The 18,153-nt window shown below is 38.2% G+C and overlaps 2 protein-coding genes across 6 annotated transcripts in view; both read right to left on the bottom strand.

Annotated features, from left to right (window-relative positions):
* mknk1 (MAPK interacting serine/threonine kinase 1) overlaps positions 1–4,422 on the bottom strand; it is an 11,136-nt gene extending 6,714 nt beyond the window's left edge. The window contains exons 1-11 of the mRNA XM_014002937.1: positions 4,277–4,422; positions 3,709–3,771; positions 3,280–3,376; positions 3,061–3,159; positions 2,846–2,943; positions 2,661–2,740; positions 2,499–2,572; positions 2,294–2,398; positions 2,154–2,209; positions 1,972–2,067; positions 1,681–1,875 (exon numbers count right to left, since the gene is read on the bottom strand). Coding sequence (XP_013858391.1) covers positions 1,681–1,875; positions 1,972–2,067; positions 2,154–2,209; positions 2,294–2,398; positions 2,499–2,572; positions 2,661–2,740; positions 2,846–2,943; positions 3,061–3,159; positions 3,280–3,376; positions 3,709–3,762 — 954 coding nt within the window. The 5' untranslated portion in view covers positions 3,763–3,771; positions 4,277–4,422. The remainder of the gene's footprint in view (positions 1–1,680; positions 1,876–1,971; positions 2,068–2,153; positions 2,210–2,293; positions 2,399–2,498; positions 2,573–2,660; positions 2,741–2,845; positions 2,944–3,060; positions 3,160–3,279; positions 3,377–3,708; positions 3,772–4,276) is intronic.
* A 702-nt stretch (positions 4,423–5,124) lies between these two features.
* Positions 5,125–13,070, bottom strand: mob3c (MOB kinase activator 3C). 5 transcript variants are annotated; one of them, XM_014002935.1, is made up of 5 exons: positions 12,869–13,064; positions 12,032–12,555; positions 7,765–8,366; positions 7,083–7,285; positions 5,125–6,172 (listed from the first exon to the last, which is right to left on the bottom strand). In XM_014002935.1, the coding sequence occupies exons 3-5, from the start codon at positions 8,180–8,182 to the stop codon at positions 6,170–6,172; spliced, it is 624 nt and encodes a 207-aa protein (XP_013858389.1). In that variant the 5' UTR covers positions 8,183–8,366; positions 12,032–12,555; positions 12,869–13,064; the 3' UTR covers positions 5,125–6,169. The 5 variants fall into 5 exon arrangements, 4 of the variants coding, with proteins under 4 accessions (XP_013858389.1, XP_013858388.1, XP_013858386.1 ...); XM_014002934.1 differs by having other exon boundaries at positions 5,125–5,519; positions 12,869–13,062; XR_001309839.1 differs by lacking the exon at positions 12,869–13,064 and having other exon boundaries at positions 5,125–5,519; positions 6,063–7,285.
* Positions 13,071–18,153: the final 5,083 nt, after the last annotated feature.

The raw sequence follows: 18,153 nt of genomic DNA, 5'->3' as shown, positions 1-18,153 counted from the left end.
GAATGATGAACAGATAATTTTGATTAACCGCAGAAATATTACTAATATTTATTAAATGAGAAAAAGCTTTTTTTTATTAAAAAAACATAACATGAAAAATTCGGCAATTTAATTTGAATTTTATTCAGCAATGGCGGAAATGAGCGACGGACTCTCTCAGTACACAGCTGATATTTAGTTTGCCAAACAATGAGGTTTTCATAGTGACAAAGGTGTGAATTATAACTATTCATTGACTTTTAACAATGTAAACAACAACACTCCGTTCCATCGCCTCTCTGACCTTCATGTTCACTAGGCTTGGGCAGTGTGACAGTATTCTGATGCGGCAAATTTCCACAAGTTTTCTATTAAATCTGAGACAAACATTCTGGGCTCTTTCAGAAGACGCCCCAWAAAGTTACTGAAGYGTGTTCTGACCAGCTCGGCTCATTTAGAAGACAAACAGGAGGAGGGGAGCAGAGATGCCCCCATCTGCCGCGCCTCTCAACTCCAAGGAAGGTAAACACAAACAAACAAACAAAACAAACGAGTTTCTTGCCAACTCCTGAAACGGTGGGTCAGTGTAGTACTGACAGGCAGCCTCGGGACCACCTAGAAAAAAATTAAAATGGATTTCATATTGCCCAAGGAAACCCCCTCCTACTACGGTGGAAATGCTTGTGAGGTGCTTTCAAAATATAATACTTAAAATACATGATCGTCCTTGGAAAATAGTCTGGGAAACACTGCAGTCTGTTAACACTGCTGCACACACCTGCTGTCAYTCAGACAGCATGACCCGCCCTGKTCTGCTCTGACTGAGTAAAACTTTGACTGTGGTTCTCTTTATTGATRGAAAGAACTGTCAGTTTAATCCCACTATCATCATAGGCTGAACAGCTTTAAAAAATTAAAACACAACAAAACACGTTTTTTTTCCTCCYTTCATTTTTACAGATGACTGAATTCTGTCGATGCGCTGGCAAACATACAGTAAATCCAAGATTTCAATTGGTTGTCCACCAGATCTGGTTGTCCGAATTAAAAATAGGTCATCTCAGTCAGAACACTTTAAAGCTCTTATGTCGACCTCTGCAGACATGTTGCTTGGATGCACAACAGCTGGCTTCTGGAAGAGGAGGGGCTGAAGTAAAATGTCACCACTGTTGTCTGAAAACTTTTCTGCTTAAAAAAACAAGCCGACGACTTTCTGACCAACATCATTATAGTTGACCCTTTCTCCTGTGAGGAAACGTTTGGCCTGGGTCAAACCACTTCGAACGTAATTATACGATTTTCATAAGGATGAAAATGCACCCGCTTCAAAGAGAGCTGATTTTATGGCATCAAAGCAGAAGTTCTCAAACTGGGGTCCTAGGACTCCCAGGGGTCTGTGATCTTGGGGGTTTCTTAAAAAAATTTCACTAAATTGTTAATTTAATTTTTATTTTTAAAAATGCACGAGGAACAATGGACTAATAAAACGAACATAATAAACTAAATAAAAATATATATTCCCATGGCATTTAGGGGTTGAAATGACAGTAAATTATATTTTAAAACAGTGTGGAGTTTATGAGGGGGTCCCTGGAAATTTTTCGTCCTTGTAACTGGTCCCTAGACCCAAAAGGTTTGAGAAACCCCTAAGGTAGAGTATGTAGGGCCCTTAAGCACACAGAAACTGAGAGGTGATCATACCTGGCATGCCCTGCAGGTTTCTCCCCAGTCCCAGCCACAGTTGGTGCCACAGTGACCTGTGAAGGGTGGGCTTCCACTCAGCAGGATGTACAGGATAACACCGAGACTCCACAGGTCACAGCGCTTGTCGTAGAAAGAGGCCTCATCTGTAAATGCCTCCACTACCTCTGGAGCCATATACTCTGCTGAGCCACACTGAGAGGGTGAAAAGAAGGGAAAAAATAAAGCTAAAAACACAAAGTCAGTATTGATAATTAAATAAGGTTTCTGTAAAACACGATGCGTCTGTACCGGTGTGGTGAGCTCTGGAGTCGTTATTGGAGTACAGGCACTGCTGAGCTTCACTCCACTCCCTAGATCAAAGTCACAGATTTTTACTGGCGACACCTGAGGAAGAAAAATGGAGTCGCAGGCTGTAGCTACAGTGATAACTGGTGTCTTTCTAAAAGATTTGTAAATACTATCCTACTTACCCGATCAGTTCTTTCACAGAGTATGTTTTCCAGCTTAAGATCTCTATGAGCAATGCCTGAAAAAACACCAAGTTCCCAAGATGAAAAAAAGGCCCTTAACTTGTTTCATATAATAAAACGTTATTTGAATTTCAACCTACCCTTTGTGTGCAAAAAGTCCAGAGCTTGTGCAATGTCCTTGACTACCTTACTGGCCTCCAGTTCATTAAAGTGCTTTCGGTTCTGGATGTGCGTAAGAATGGAGCCTGCAGAAAAGAATCACGAGCACTCATTTTTGTGTGTTTACATTGAGCGGTCTGTAAAAGAAACTAAATGAACAGGAGCACTCAGATCCTTCATACTTACCTCCTCGTAGCTTCTCAAACACCAGATAAAAGCAGGAGCCGTCTTCAAAGAACTGGATCAGCTCCAGAATGTTTCTGAATAAACATAAGAAATGATTCAATCCGGATTATTCCGCTTTGAGTTTACTTTTTAGACGAAAAAGTTTTGATTAAATGCGCTCACTTGTTTCCTTGGCACTGGTAGAGCGTCTCCACTTCTCTAAATACTCTGCTGCGGCTGTGGCCTGCAGCCTTTTCTATGATCTTTGCAAGACAACACAAAAGTCATAATTAGTAGTCTGAGCAAAAACATGTCATACTCCATATTTCTAAAAAAAAAAAAAAAAGAGAGAGAGAATAAATTCTTACTTTCACAGCAAACTCTTGTCCGTTCTGCAGGCTCACACACCCCTGAACTTTTGCATAAGCCCCCTGACCGAGGACCTCATCTGTTAGTTTGTAGAGGTCTGAAAATCAAGTGTTACATGAGACGATAATGAACTTTTACTGAGTAGTAAATACAAACAGCACTTCCACATTTTGCAAACACTGCATCTGCTCTACAATAATGACTTCAACATTACCATCAAAAGTGCCTGTAAAGCTGTCTGTTGCTCTGGTCCTTTTTTTCTTTCTTCTTTTTGCCAAATCTGGGATGTTCACCGGCTGGCTGGACGCGATCTCTGCAGCAGCACAGAGGGGAGAACACAATGGAAACTGTTTTAAACCCATGCAAATGTTGCCGGGAGTCAACAAACCAATGTGCGCTTTTAGGGCGATTGCAAATAACAGAGCTGGTGTACCTGCTGGGCCTTGCGAGAGGAGCTGCCTTTCCTCTTTGACGTTGTCCTTTATTGCCCCGCTGTTTTGCCCCACTTGGCTCACAGCCAGGGGGTTACCCTGTAACAAAGAGTGGTAGGGAAAGTGAGAGAGTAACAAAAAAAAAAGATCAGGTGGTGAAGCAACAATAGATATTTTATAGCTTTTTTATGGAAGTCTAAACAAATTATTCACTCTTTAAGGTAGCATTTCTACAAGTAAAATCCTTGGTACAGTATTATACGTTACCAGAAACATTCACACAACCACTGATAGCATATGACTCATTGGAGTTTATTCAACTTCCAGGTTTCTGATCAGATAAACGTGTGTGTACTACTATCTGACAGCTTCACATCCTCTGCCATGATTCAGGAAGTGAGATCAGTGACAGTAAAAGGAGTCCATCGAACCTGGAGAGTATGCTGGATGGTTTGCAGCTCTGTCATCACGCGGTGCCTCACCATATCTGCCAACTGAGAGAACATCACAGAAATACTCAATGCGGAGCACACTGCAGAGACATTCTTGTGTGTTACATAAAAAAAATCATCAATCACCAACACAAACGACAGCAACAAGAATAGTTACTCAGTGTGCTTTTCTCAATTCTAAATTATGTAGTACATTGGCAGGTTAGAATGCGGAATGGCTGATCAGCTTACTGAACCAACAAGTTTGCTAAAGCCAGATAAGCACTGGACATGTTAGCAAACATAACATTATAGTTCTGACGGCTTGTACATAACAATAACGACATTGTTACATGATACTGGCAGTATTGTTACGAAAATACGCGCTAAACTTAGAGTTAGCATCTTTGTTAAGCGACCTTTTGATYAGCTTTCGCGGGCTAGCTAGCTTAGCTAGCATCATCGCTTGCTAATTTAGCATAGAGACTCATGTCCATTTGCTTCTCTGCATGTCGYCAACTATTAAAGACAGTTCCAATAAACAATAAATGAAAATAATAGATCTAACCTGGGCTCCACAAAGGACCAAATCCCTTTCGTCAAAGCTCCTGACAGCTGATGCAAGCTCCCATTGCTAACAGAGATCCATTAGCCGGGAAAACACATAAACAGACGTCTGCCCCGCCTCCTCGTGCGTTCCTGCTCATCCGATTAGTTTACGTCTGCTTACGTATATGTCGTGACTGATGGCCACGCCCACAGTGCCTGTAATGGGGATTTTTTTTGTGCGTGGCAGTTTATGTCATCAAACCACACACATTTTTAAAATTTACACTCAGTCAAAGTTACATTCTTAACAGTCATATTGTTACTGATAAAATAAAATTGTGGTTCTTCGCTGAGACAGTATAAAAAATAAGTTTATGATGTCTGAAAATCTTTAAAAAGTTTTGTTGGCCAAATAGCCTAAATGTGTACAGCAGATTCTGTATCCACAATTCACTTTTTCCCTGTCAAAAGGAATGTTTCAGGTATCCAAAGGAGCATTTTTCCATTACATAATTCACATTTCAGATATCTCAAGTGTCAGTTTTCCTTGGAAAAATACCACAGTTCCAAGTCGTGTAGGTTTACACATATCCACATTCTTCCTTTCTGAAATCATCACTGACGATCTCTGAATTGAAATCTTTATCAAGTGAAAGTCACATTTCAAATGTTGTAAATTGAGTTATTTGTCATAGTTTTCACTTATTGTATTTGTTGCCAAACGAGACAGTATTATTTCCACTGATAACTGAAATTACTTTTTAACTAGCACTAGGAGAACCGGTAGATCTCCCTAAATATAAAAACTTTTTTGTACATTATTATGAATGAAAATTACTAAATMTAGAGCTCTGAGCAAGAAAAATATTACATTTCATTTCATTTTAATCAACTGGCAGTGACCACAATCATACAGGCGTCATATCACACATAAACATGAACATAAAGACAAGAAACAAACAAAGGAAATGTAGTCTTGTGTTAGAAACTAACAGAGGAGTATAAAGATGTCACAGCACCATAATGAGAGTAAGTAAAAGTTTCTGTGTACATACAGTACCACCATCTGAAGGAAAGTGGTCAATTAATTGATTGTCCATATGTTAAAAAAAACTCTCATACAAATTGATATAAAACTATTCTTTGTCTGGAATGTGCTGAAGCTTATATTTTCTCTGGAGAAGGGCTCAGATAACGTCAAAATGTAAACTTCTTTGTCCGTTCGGTTCTCTTCAAGTGCAAATCCTCTCCGTCATCTCRTTCTGCAGGGAAACCAAACAAAGAGCGAGTCAACAAATCAAATCTGTTTCTGTTGCACAAGAACAATAACAACACAGCCAAATTCATTCATTCTTGTAAAAATGGAGAAGTGAATTTGAAATAATGAAACTTAAGGTTCACAGTTTTCATTGTGCTGACACAACCGTCACATCCCTGTTTCACAATGCAGGAAAAAATAATGAAATCACACTTTAACTGGTTTGATCTATTAATTATTACTATTATTAACTGCRAACTATTGTTCATCTGCTCAGATTCTCAACAAAAAGTTGACGGAATTCCAGTTTTATTAAAAAAAATCTAATGAAAAATATGTTATTGTGGGTGAGGACACAGTTTATGTGTTCTGTAATCATGCTCAGGCAGGATGAGAGATGTTTTAGTCTGGATGGAAAATAGCTGTTCTTTTTTATGAGTAAAACTTTATCATGTCTTACAAACACTCAAAGGTTAAAAAAATGACAAAATTGCAGATATATCCCTCTAGATCAGAGGTCTTCTGTGTTTTTCAGTCGGTGACCCACAAACTGATGGAGAGCCAGATCAACGCCAATTCTCMGCCAAACAGCTTCTTGTTTTGAGCTTCTGGTATCCCCAGGTGCTGCCAATCAGGTGCATGGTGTAAGATTTATTACTAAGAAACACAAAAAAGACATAATCTACCAAAACACAGATTTACTTGCAAAGATGCATTTCACAGTTTGTGTGACTCAGTCCTTCAGGGATATTTTCATGGAGCACTAGTTTGCGTTAATCCCCGTAAAACTGTGGAAACCGGAGAAACAGTTCAGTATGGTATGTCAATTTTTTTCTCTCATGGTTTTTTGTGAGTTTTCAAGCTAAATTATTAAGAACAATATCGTTTTATTTTGTAACATAAAAGTCAATGTAAATTCAGTTCCATATAAAAAATGCAGCACAGTTCTTGACGCAGCTTTGCCCACAATCCACTTCTCCATGTGGCATGTAGCTGCTAACTGTTTAGCTGTTGTATTTTTTTTTTTTTTTTTTTTTTTTTCTTACTGCATTATGATGTCACCCAAACACACTCTAGGCCTTTTCTGGACCGCATCCAATATTTGCATTTTTTCACGATTCACAGGTACTCGAATGTAACTCCCATGAAAATCGGGGGTTCATTGTATACATGAGTTACAGCACTGTAGAAGTATTGTAAATATTACAGCACTAACAGACTCTTAGTTACTGTGATCAGAATATGCCAGCAGGYCAGTATGACTTGTCCAGTATGGATAGGGGGCGGGGTCTTCTCTTCGCGAGTAGAATACATGGAGGGTCAGGCTGAGAGTGACACTAGAGTTCAGCTGGTGCTCYCTGAATGTGTGCATTTCTGACTGAAATACATTATTTTATACCTCCATTTATCAATTTATTGCTACATTGTTGGATTCATTGTAATGTGTTTTTTTTTAAATAAAGTCTAACCAAAAATTTTCATGACCCCCTTGCAGTACTGTATGACCCCAAGACCTTTGTTCCAGATTGTAACGTAGTAAACTTCCCTTTCCAACAGGATGACTCACCAGAGGCTCCAGTTCGGAGTTATCGATGAGATGGAACTCTGTGATGAAGTAGTAGTAGTGTTTGTAACAGGTGTTGATGTGGGCCTCAGCGCCCATGCTGCAGATGCTGTCGAAGTGATGAATGTAAACATGAACAAACACTCTGAAGAGACGGCTCAGGATCTTCTTGCACACCTGCTGGAAGTTCTTGGGGAAAGGTACTCCTAAAGCAAAAGAAAGAAGCAAGTTTTTTTTTCCTGGAAATAATGTTAAAACTCCAATATTCATGTTCTGAAACTTTATGTTTATAAGAGTCTTTGTATCCTGTWACACTGATGTGGGTTTTGTTCTTGCTCAGGCACATGGAAGATGGGTAAAAGAGGGCAAAKCTGATCAAACTAATGCCTGGTTCGTAAATAAATTTTATCTCTCCCGATTGACACCATGTTAAAGTAAACCAAAACTTATGTAAAATCCATTAAACCAGGGCCTTGATTGTTGCYGACAGAATTGTTTGGTTGGACTGTAAACCTTTCAGCTACCTTAACTTTATGAAAGAAATTCWCATCTCAAACAGTCATATCTGTCAGTGACAAAATAATGGCACCATAAACTGTGCTCTTCTAAATGCCAGAATCACGTTTAATTAACCTTTTTATTGCCTAATCACTGTAGATGCAAATCATTGACTCTTTACACACACCTACTCTGGTGGGGAAGATATCCTCATCATTGATGAGCGACTCTATCCAGTCCATCAGCAGAGTCATGTACTTGAGTGCAGGCAGCTTGGTAGGTTTCTTGTAGTCCTCGCCGTCCTGCCATCTGTACTCGTACCTCAGTCCTCCAGACATGATGGGACACGTGCGCTCTGTGCAGTACTCGCTGACCGTTCCATAGATCAAGTTGATGCGGTTAAAGAAATCCACCACGTGAACTGCAATCCAGTCATTGAGGTTCTCTCCCTCTGGCAGCTGAACCACTTTCCTCAGGTCCAAGCCTGACTTGAGCGAGGCCTGGGCCTTCTTGTAGAGTTCAAAGCGTTGTGTGCCGGGCTCAAACCGCCTCTTCGGCCTGAATGTTCGGGCTTTGCTGAACACTTGCCCGAGACACAGTGCCATTGACTCAGTTGTTTCCCCCTAAGATAAGGGGAGACAAAGTTCTCCAGAATAATTATTAGGTTTGAGTTGGATCAACTTTATTGGGATGTGAGGAAGTCAGGCCASTTGAAATCAGGTCACAAGAGGTCGGTGTCTGCCATGTTCAGATTTCATGGAGTGCTTGTTTCCTGTTTGTGGAACGGTTCTGTGAAAAGAAACAAGAAATGTGTTAAGCTTTTCCTTTTCCTGACATCTTTGTCTAACTAAAATAGCAAAAAATAAAAATAACTACTAAACTATTTCCAAAATATTAAAAATGAAAATTCTTTAAGAAATGAACATGAGCCACATGGTACATGAATGAATGAATGAATGAATGAATGAATGAATGAATGAATGAATGAATGAATGAATGAATGAATGAATGATACTTTATTGATCCCGTGAAGGGAAATTACAGACAGTACATGACAGTACATACACATGCAATATATTATAATAATATGGCACAGTGTCATACAATATGGTATATTGTGATACAATACATATGGTTAAATACAATATGCTACAGTTTTTGGTCCAGTCAAATCCAATAAGATGCAATACTGTACAATATAATACGAAACCCTCTATATCTGCATTCCTGCCCACTATAGTAACACCACTGTGAAGTTTGCTGACAATACCACGGTAGTAAGACTCATGACTGGGGGTGGTTGTCCCACAGGGATGAGGTGGAGCAGCTGATAGCGTGGTGTAGGACCACCAACTTGCTCTTTAACACAGGTAAGACTGAGGAGCTTATTGTGGACTTCATGAAGAAGGATGTCAACAACAACTCTTCATCAATTGGGACTGTGTGGAAACAGTCTATGTGGAAACAGACTTACACTTCTTGGAAGTCACCATCAGGGAGGACCTGACCTGGGGAATACACACTGCAGATGTAATAAAGAAGGCCCAAAAGGGACTACTTCCTAAYGGTTCTCAAAGAGAACAACATCCCCGAGAGACCGCAAGTGTCCTTCTACCGCTGTACAGTAGAGAATATCTTGATCTACTGTCTCTGTGAGAACGATTCTCCAGCTGCATGGTAACAGAAGGAAGAGCTCCACAGGGTTTTTAAGGTTTCCCAGCAGAAAGTTGGCTGTCCTCTACCCTCACTATGAACTGCGTACTTTCTGTTGTCTCAAGAATGTGAAATAAAAAATCCTTCAGGACCCATCAGACCCAGGACATGAACTGTTTGAAAACCTGCTTTAAGGCAGATGTTTCAGATCCATAAAGACTAAAACTAAAAAAAAATACTGTTTCTATACTTCAGCAATCACCTCGCTAAATGTTGCTCATTGGTAAATCTGACCTCGTCCACCATCATGTTTGCATTGCAATACAGTTTCATGTTTACAAAACAGCTTCAAGTCCACGCCATCTAAAGACATGTACACTATGACTATATTGTTTTGTTTTTTTTCTTTTGGTTTTTATTTTAAATCACAGGAAGTCRAACATTTCACTGATCACATCAACTCTGTGGAAAAGTTCACATGAAAGTATGTAAGAAAATGTCAGGTTGGCTTTCCTGGACTGTGACGTCTCAAACTCAGATGGAGGACAGTTGGAAACTGATGTGTACTGGAAACTCACCCACACAGACCGGTATTTACGTTTTAACTCCCATCACCCACTGGAGCAAAAGTTAGGAGTSATCAGYACTCTGTACCACAGAGCAGACAGTSTCCCCATAAACCCAGGAGCCAGGGAGAAGGAGAAATATCACAAACCCAAACAGGACTCCAGCCATCCGATGAAAAGGAGGACCCCAAACCSAGACCCAGGTCATTCRGTAMGTTGCAGGACTTTCAGAGAAACTGAGATGTTTYTTTTCTAAACATGACGACCCAGTGGCTTTCAAACTCCAAAYCACATTATGACAAAGCTTGGTTCACCCCAAAGAGCCGYTCCCCWCTGTCAAGTACCAGGAGGATTGTGACCAGTTATACYTCAGGGAAACAAAGCAGACARTGTTCAAAAGGATGGCCCAACACAGAAGAACAGCATCATCAGGCCAGGACTCTGCAGTTTACACTCTTTCAGGGAAGAAGARGTTCTCATCCTTGATAGAGAGGAACACTGGTTTGAGAGAGGAGTAAAGGAAGCCATTTTGGTGAAGAGAAAACATTTTTATGGTATTGTTATTAAARGGGGTGGAGGCCTGCATGTCCAAATTGTCTCCCTCTTATAATGCTGTTATTGCGACTACTCAGCCCTCTGTGAACAATAGTGATGACCAGGGACCARTYGTCYTTAGGCAGATGGTCCTCTTTTGCATGTGAACAGTTTGATTGTCATCGTTAAACTTGTTTGTCCACCATGTGGAAGTACTGTTTARAAGGACGAGTTTTCCTGTAACTCCTCAGACTGAAGACGTCTCTTGGAGAAGAGACAAAATGTTTCAACAAAAAACGAACCCGTCCAGAGGACCTACTCAACTTTTTTTATTTCTACCTGGATTATTGAGACACTTTTGATTGTTTGTGTTCCTATTCACACTGGAGAATTTCACCTCAAAGTTTGTTGTACAATGTTTCATTCCTACAATGAKAATAAGAATTCTAATTCTGATATAATACAGTACAATACACTTTTTTGTCTTGTGAAAATAAACGTTTTGAACATAGTTTTATCACCATCTTTATGTTCACAAATAATAAATCTCTACAACATGTAGAATTAAAACATTACAGAGAACAAACAAAGATGTACCATTACTGCTTTGTTTGAGCTGTTGYACAACACAACTGAATCTATAAATAGAAATGCCAATAATTTGCTGGAGCAGATGTCAGGCCACAGGAGTTAACTTGTATTGTGAAAATAAATGTCATAATGTGATTCAGTACAGAGTAAACAGCTCTTGGGAGCATAGAGAAATGATCTCAGCCTTCAGATGCTGCATGATGACAGGAATCCCTTTAAATGTTGTAGAAAACCACTGACAGCTGATGGAAAACAGAATGATAGTCTCTGGTTTGGGTTTTATATCAAACACAACAAATACTGTATATTTCTGATTACTGCAACATCAGAGAAATTATTGAATAAAGTCAAAATTTTCTTTTTAGCTCATGAGCTTCACTGTTCAGTCCTTAAAAGCACGTGTCAGCTGCCACAGGTCAGACACAGTCACATTTAGGATTGTTGTTGTAACATGACACTACATCCGCATTTGTGTCCCGAGTCCCATTCTGAACGACAGCTCTGACCATTTTCTGTTGCTGCCTTTCTGGAAACTACCGTGACTTTGAAACACAGAAGTTTCAGTTTTTGAACGACTATTTGTATGCACGTTATAAACCAAGCATTGATGCTGTTGATTTTGTCGAAAATCTGTGCGTGGGGTTTTAATCGTGAGCTTGATTTTAGCCAAATTGATCATTACAGAAGCATGGATGCATGGTCACGAGATGAAAAGGTGCAAGTTCAGAAAGAAACAAACCTCTCAGGTTGGCAAAGTTACAGAGACTCACTTGACAAGTCAGAGACATCTCCAGCTGAACACAAAGCAACAAAAGATGGCGATGACTGAAACAAAAAGTCACAACATGCAGGACAAAATGACTTGAAATCTGAGTCTCCTGCYTGCCTCAACAGCCTCAGGCGAAAGCATGTCTAATCATGTACTATGAATAACAGTCCCTTCATGCTTGTTTTACTGGTCTTCATGGAATTTGCCACTGACACCGAAGGCTGGTGAGAATAAAGTGGCTCTTCATACAATGTACAAAAACAAAAAAACAAAAAAAGCCCACAAAGGAGGAAATTATGAAATGGAAAAAAAAAAAAGAAACAAAACTTCCTGCACTGTACCTCACTGAAAGCCAACAGCCGATAGTTAGGAATGCTGTGGAAAGTTGGTGGGAGTTCAGGGAGGATCAAACTCCAGTGTGGAAMTCAGCTCCGGCTGTTCTATCCCTCCAGATCTTCTAAAGTTCCTCTCTCAGCTGGTCATCGACTGTCTGAGAAACTCCGACTTCTCTCAGTAGACAACACACACACACACAAAGAGGATGAAAATAAGTGTTTGGCTTCTCTTCCTGTGGGTGATGTCACATCCTGACTTTGTGTGTTGGCCTTCTGCTATCTGTGTGTGTNGTGTGTGTGTGTGTGTGTGTGTGTGTGTGTGTGTGTGTGTCCACATGTGGGTGTGTTTGTAGAGAACCTATAAATTTACAGAGACGCAGGGTTAAAAAAGGGCCTTCCCAAACTGTGACTCTGCCCCTTTTTTTTTCCTCCTCTCCTCTCCTCTCCTCTCCTCTTTTTTTAAATGTCATTCTGTAAGCAGAGCAGCCGGCCTGCTCGTCTCATGAAAGCCCAGCCCTCTGTGAATAGTCCTGCAAAAAAAACAAAAAGAAGAAAAAAGAAAAAAAAAAACAATCATTTTCTCTTGAGCAGCATGTACATGCAGGGAGCGAGAGATCCCACAAACATTTCTGAATGTCCAACAGTCCACATGGCCATTTCTTGTGGCGTCTCAATAATATGTCATTAAAATTCTTTGCCTTTTTTTGATGATCGTTTTTGAATTTCAAGCCAGAAACTGAAAAAGGCACCACTCAATACAAAACATTTACAAGAATTCAAATTATAAAAAAGGCGTGGTTCGCTGAAACTGCCCATTTCCTTGTGCTTTTGGCCCTCACTGACCTTATAATTGCTGACTCCTGTCTTTGTCTTGACGTGAACAAACCCCACTCAAGTGTGAAGAGAGTTTTGTTGTTGTTGTTTTGGTTTTTGCTGCATAATGAAACCCAAATTAGAAAAGTAGGAGCCTCAATTTGAGTAGATTCCTTTCTTACTTGGTAAGGATTGGAATAAAACCATATAATAGCATGACGTAACATCTTGTGTTCCAGTTCGTTGTTCCCACAAAATGAGGTCAAACTACCTCGGCAAGTTGGACCCCACAGATGAGTTGTAGCAGAGCCTGCCCTCTTTRTGTTCTTTGTGCTCCCCCTACAGACTGTTAATATATTCTGCAACTTCTTACCCGATGACATTCCACTGGTTAAAGCCAGTAATTTAAATAGTCAGATCTAAAAACAAACAAAAAAACATGTCTGATTGTTGAGGCAGACAGCATTGTTCCATAAATTAGACAATACGATGACTCAGTAGAACTATTCACTGTAAATAAACTTCTATGTAAACAAAGACCTAATGCAAAAGTGACAGCAAAAAAAGGTTTATAAATTAATGTTTGCAAGGATTTTTGTATGACTGAACTTGTCTTAAGTAGTGATGTGCGAATCGATACTAAAATARTGGTACCGTACCAGAACTTTATGTTCCAAAARTGAATCTAGAATCAAAATATCGACACTTTGATACTTTAGTCYTTTCAGGTGATGTATATCATGAACAGGAACACAGTGGAAAGTAACTAAACTATTAAAATCTTGTCTAAATCATAAGCGGTTAGTMGGAYCTACTTTTTCTTTCTCCTAYTGCATAAGAAAAACATCATTTTCACATATTTTGTAAGARTGTGTRGTCTGTTTGGTATTTCTGTTGGATTWGCTCAGTTATATTGTAAWTAAGGATGCTACATTTATGTGATCTTCTTAACATCTGCACTCAGAACCCTCTGGACTAATAATCAGTTTCTCCTAGATGTTTGGATCCAAACTGAAATCCAGAGGTGATCACTTTGGTCAACATTTGCTGTTTTTAACGTGTTATATGAATAAATTGACAATAACTGAGCGAGCTCTACTGCAGGTAAGACACTGATTGCCAATAACAACACAATCTGAAGGATTGGTTGAGAAACACAAGTTTACTGTGCATCTTCTGTATTAATATTATTAATTAATGCCTAACATTTCTTTTGTTGTCTACCTTTCCAGGTTCTGTCTTTTATTTTTTGCACACATTGCACAACATGCTGTCAGTGGTAAGAAATGAGCAGAAAATGAGTAGAAAAAGAAGTCAAAGTTTAAAAAAAAACGAAATACCATCGAAAAGTTTGAAAAATACTGCTCAAGACTACGTTGTAGAAAGTTTTGCAGCTTTTCATGGATGCCTTTTATTGCACTACCTACAAACCCATGTTTGAACAGAGTTTTAGAGTAACTACGTACATTTACTTCGTTACAGTACTTAAATAGATTTTTTTGAGGATTTGTAATTTCACCACTTATTTTTAAACAGCTACTTTTACTTTCATTTCATTACATTTTAAAGCTAAAATTTTTACTTTTACTTCCTAACTTTAAAATTTAACAGCTAGTTACTTGTTCAAACTCATCATGAAAGATGTTTCTGCACTCTAAAAAGGTCAAGTGTTGAATTTACTCAACAAAGTCAGCTGGCTCCACTAAGCCTAGTTGAGTAAATTGAGCAAAGAATATACATACATATTGCTCAGTTTACTCAACCTGGCTTAGTGGAACCAATTTTGTTCAGTAAATTCAACAGTTTATTTTTTAGAGAGCGTGTAAAAGTACTTTTGCTTTTACTTTTTAAATTTTTGTGAACAGTTTTATGACTTTTATTTGAGTAGTTTTCTCATCAGTGAAATTTATTTTTCACCAAAGTCATTTTCTGTTCATGTAATTTTACTTAGTTTTTTTTTTCAAGTACTTACAGACCCCTGTGTTTGAATGGCATTGGCCTGTGTACTTGGTTTTCTAAGGTTGTTGATTGGTTAAACTAGCCTTACATATGGCATTTTTAAAAACAGAACAAAAATGAATAAAGTTGATAAAACTTAAGACTGTGATGGACTTGCATCCTGTCCAGGATGTACCCCGCCCCTCGCACAGTGACTGTTGGATAAGGATGGATGGATGGATGGATGGATGGATAAAACTTAAGATATGTTGGATTTTAACAGTAAAGTAAATGCATTTAGTCAGTGGAATAAAAATCCTATTGATTCTATAAAGTGTGTGTGTATTATTTATGTATTTATAGATGTATTTAGAAATATCTAAATTAGTGGCACATTCTAATCTTTTACAGATATCGCACATTCAGCACTGTTTTTACTGTTAGAGAACTAAAGCAGGGAATGTTTTTAGACTTAAACTTTGATACAACTTTCAGGATTCCTTCAGAGCCACTAGAGGTCACTCTGACTGTTTCTGACTGCTACAAAAAAAGATCTGCTTCTTGTTTTTTTACACAGCCCGTGGTTAATATTATACAAATTTATGATGTTCAGTAATCCGGTAGCCTGGACAATCAGGAAATTATCTGTAAGAGAAAGAGATATTGTTCTGTGAAGCCTATAAAAAGAAAAAAAGTGGCCTGGGGATGGATATGGGTGGATGTGGTCAGATTTTATTGCTCTCATCACATGAACGGTGAACCAGCACTGATTCAGAGGGAGGACCTGGAGCTAAAAACAAAATGGGATGCTACGAGTTAGGAATTTATTGTTTTTTATTCCATTTATTCAATTTTCTTCTTCATTTAGTCAGAAATTATAGCAAAAATATTATTACGTAACAAAAATATAACTATAACCCTTAATATACTATAGGCACTTAAGGCAATGGCTATTTTAGAGTTGTAAGGCCTAATCTTAACATCTATCATACAGAAAGAAAAAGAGCAATGATGTGTTGGTCTTCATCATGTATTTGATCCTTTTTCTATTTAAGTTAAAAGTCTATTATTGGATGTTTGAATAAATGTTTGTTTTATTTAAAGTCAGCATGTTCAAATAAAAGTATTGAATGAGAAAAAAATTGGTTTACTATGAACATTTAAGGAACACAATAAGTTTTTTTAAATACAGTTTGTTAAATATTTGACTACATCTTTAAAAAAGTCGTGTGAATTTCATCATTTAGTTTGTTGAATTGTTGAACTTCTACAGTTTTTAATACCTCAATTAGAACACTTACTGTGACAAACTTTATGAAATGTTCTTGAGCTGATTGAAACAAAAAAACATCCTCTTCCACAACCAGATACCTGTGTGTTGATTCACCGGTTGCTTTRTTTTTTTTTTTTTTTTTTTTTTAAATATTAATATTTCAACCTGGTGAGTCCCAAGGGTTGAGTCAGAAAAATGCACCATCACTGGTGCCCTATGCTCCAGTTTGGTTTGTCTGCGTGTCATCAAAACATTTCACAGGAAGAACCAGTCAAGCCTTATTTTAATGTGATTGTCACTCAGGACATACTTGGTCGTTAAAGAAAGAAACTATGCTGCCTGAAATTCACAACACCACAACTTTCACATTAACTAAACAATTAATCACAAATTTAAATGCCTCGAGCTCTTGTTTTAGATTTAGGGACATACTTACACATATGGGTACAACATATAAAGCATTGTCATTTTTCAAGCATTTGGACTGACATGAATTAGCATTAACCATTTTATAATGTCTTCAATTTTTTTTGATTGCTTTCCTGGAAAAACGATCCCAGGAAAAGATAACGAGGCTGTCAGTATGATTCAGCTAAATAGTTCAGCAATACGAGAAGAACAGACATTTTTTTTGCTGCAGGCTTTCACACCTGAATTCTTTCTACTATAATACCTGTTTTAAACGTCTTTTCAGCCTCACATCAGTCAAAGAAGGTAATCACTGACCACTTAACTCACTTAAAATGCTTCAGCTCGAGGTTGCTTCACCTGACATCCTTAAATGGGATTTATTACATAAATTGATAGAACTTGAGTGATAACATTTTCTGCCGATTGACAGATTGGTACGAATAAAGCTTTATCTTACAAGGTATCACATTGTGGTGAGGTCTCCACTGTGCTATGTTAAATACATCCACCTGGAGTTTTGCTTCTTTTTTTATCACCCGTCACTAAAGCCAATAATGCTTTCGTGTTTGTTTGTAGTGTTAGCTAATGATTTCATGAACCATTGAATAGGTTTTTTAATGGAACTTTCATAAAGTATTCATTGGGTGTATGTTTACAACTCATACAGGGGTGTCAAACTCATTTTCTTTGAGGGCCACATGAGCATTATGGTGGACCCCAAAGGGCAAGTTGGAATCGACTTTGATGATTCGTGTTTAACTTTGACTAAAATGTCACGTTCCTCGTCTCATTGCTATGAATAAACACAGCTCTACGTGGTGTTCCCTGCATAGAAACAGTGTTTCAACACGCCTTATAAACAATGAAAAGTACTACGTGTACGACTGACAAAATGTAAAAATAAAATATATAAAAACTCTATTAACAGTAAAAGTAAGAGAGTTTTACTCACTGCTGAGGTGAGTAGCTGCCGTCTTGATTTCTGAAATCTCCCACTTTCCAACAAGGAATTCTGACTGGAGGGAGACTTGTAAGTAGAAAATTCCCATTTCCCAGTACTACTGGGCCACAGGAAAAGTAGCCKGCAAAATTGAGGTTTTACATGGTGAACTTCYCRAGCTGCCAGCTACTTTTGAGCTAGGGGTGTAACGATACATTGATCCACGTTGATATAGCATTTAAATGATTAAGGTTTTAATTACATCGAGGCAAAACAAAAACATTGATCATATTGWCATCATATACTACATTTAACATTTATCATTATGTTAGATGGGCATGTGTTATCGCATCATATTGATCACTGACTTGTGAATCTAAGTGAATTAAAATTGTTTCACGACAGACTTTGAGACATCAAGAAACATTGTGTCATCACCCAAACAAACTGATATAATATATATTGTTTGAATGAATGAATGAATGAATGAATGAATGAATGAATGAATGAATGAATGAATGAATGAATGAATGAATGAATGAATGAATGAATGATACTTTATTGATCCCAGGGGGAAATTACAGTTCAGAACACCGGTTCACAAGATGACAGAACATAAACAAACAGAGAACTGGTGCTCCCAGGTCATGCAGCCATAAACCCTGCACAGATCAAGGATCATCATCATGAAAGGACATCATGAGGAGGCGCTATCCTTAAAAACGAAATACCACATAAAAAACTGATATATAT

The sequence above is a fragment of the Austrofundulus limnaeus genome, unplaced genomic scaffold (assembly GCF_001266775.1).
Source record: "Austrofundulus limnaeus strain Quisiro unplaced genomic scaffold, Austrofundulus_limnaeus-1.0 Scaffold15, whole genome shotgun sequence".
Classification (NCBI taxonomy): Eukaryota; Metazoa; Chordata; class Actinopteri; order Cyprinodontiformes; family Rivulidae; genus Austrofundulus; species Austrofundulus limnaeus.
The sequence above is the reverse complement of the archived record's forward strand: the minus strand, read 5'-3'. Positions and strand labels throughout refer to the sequence as shown.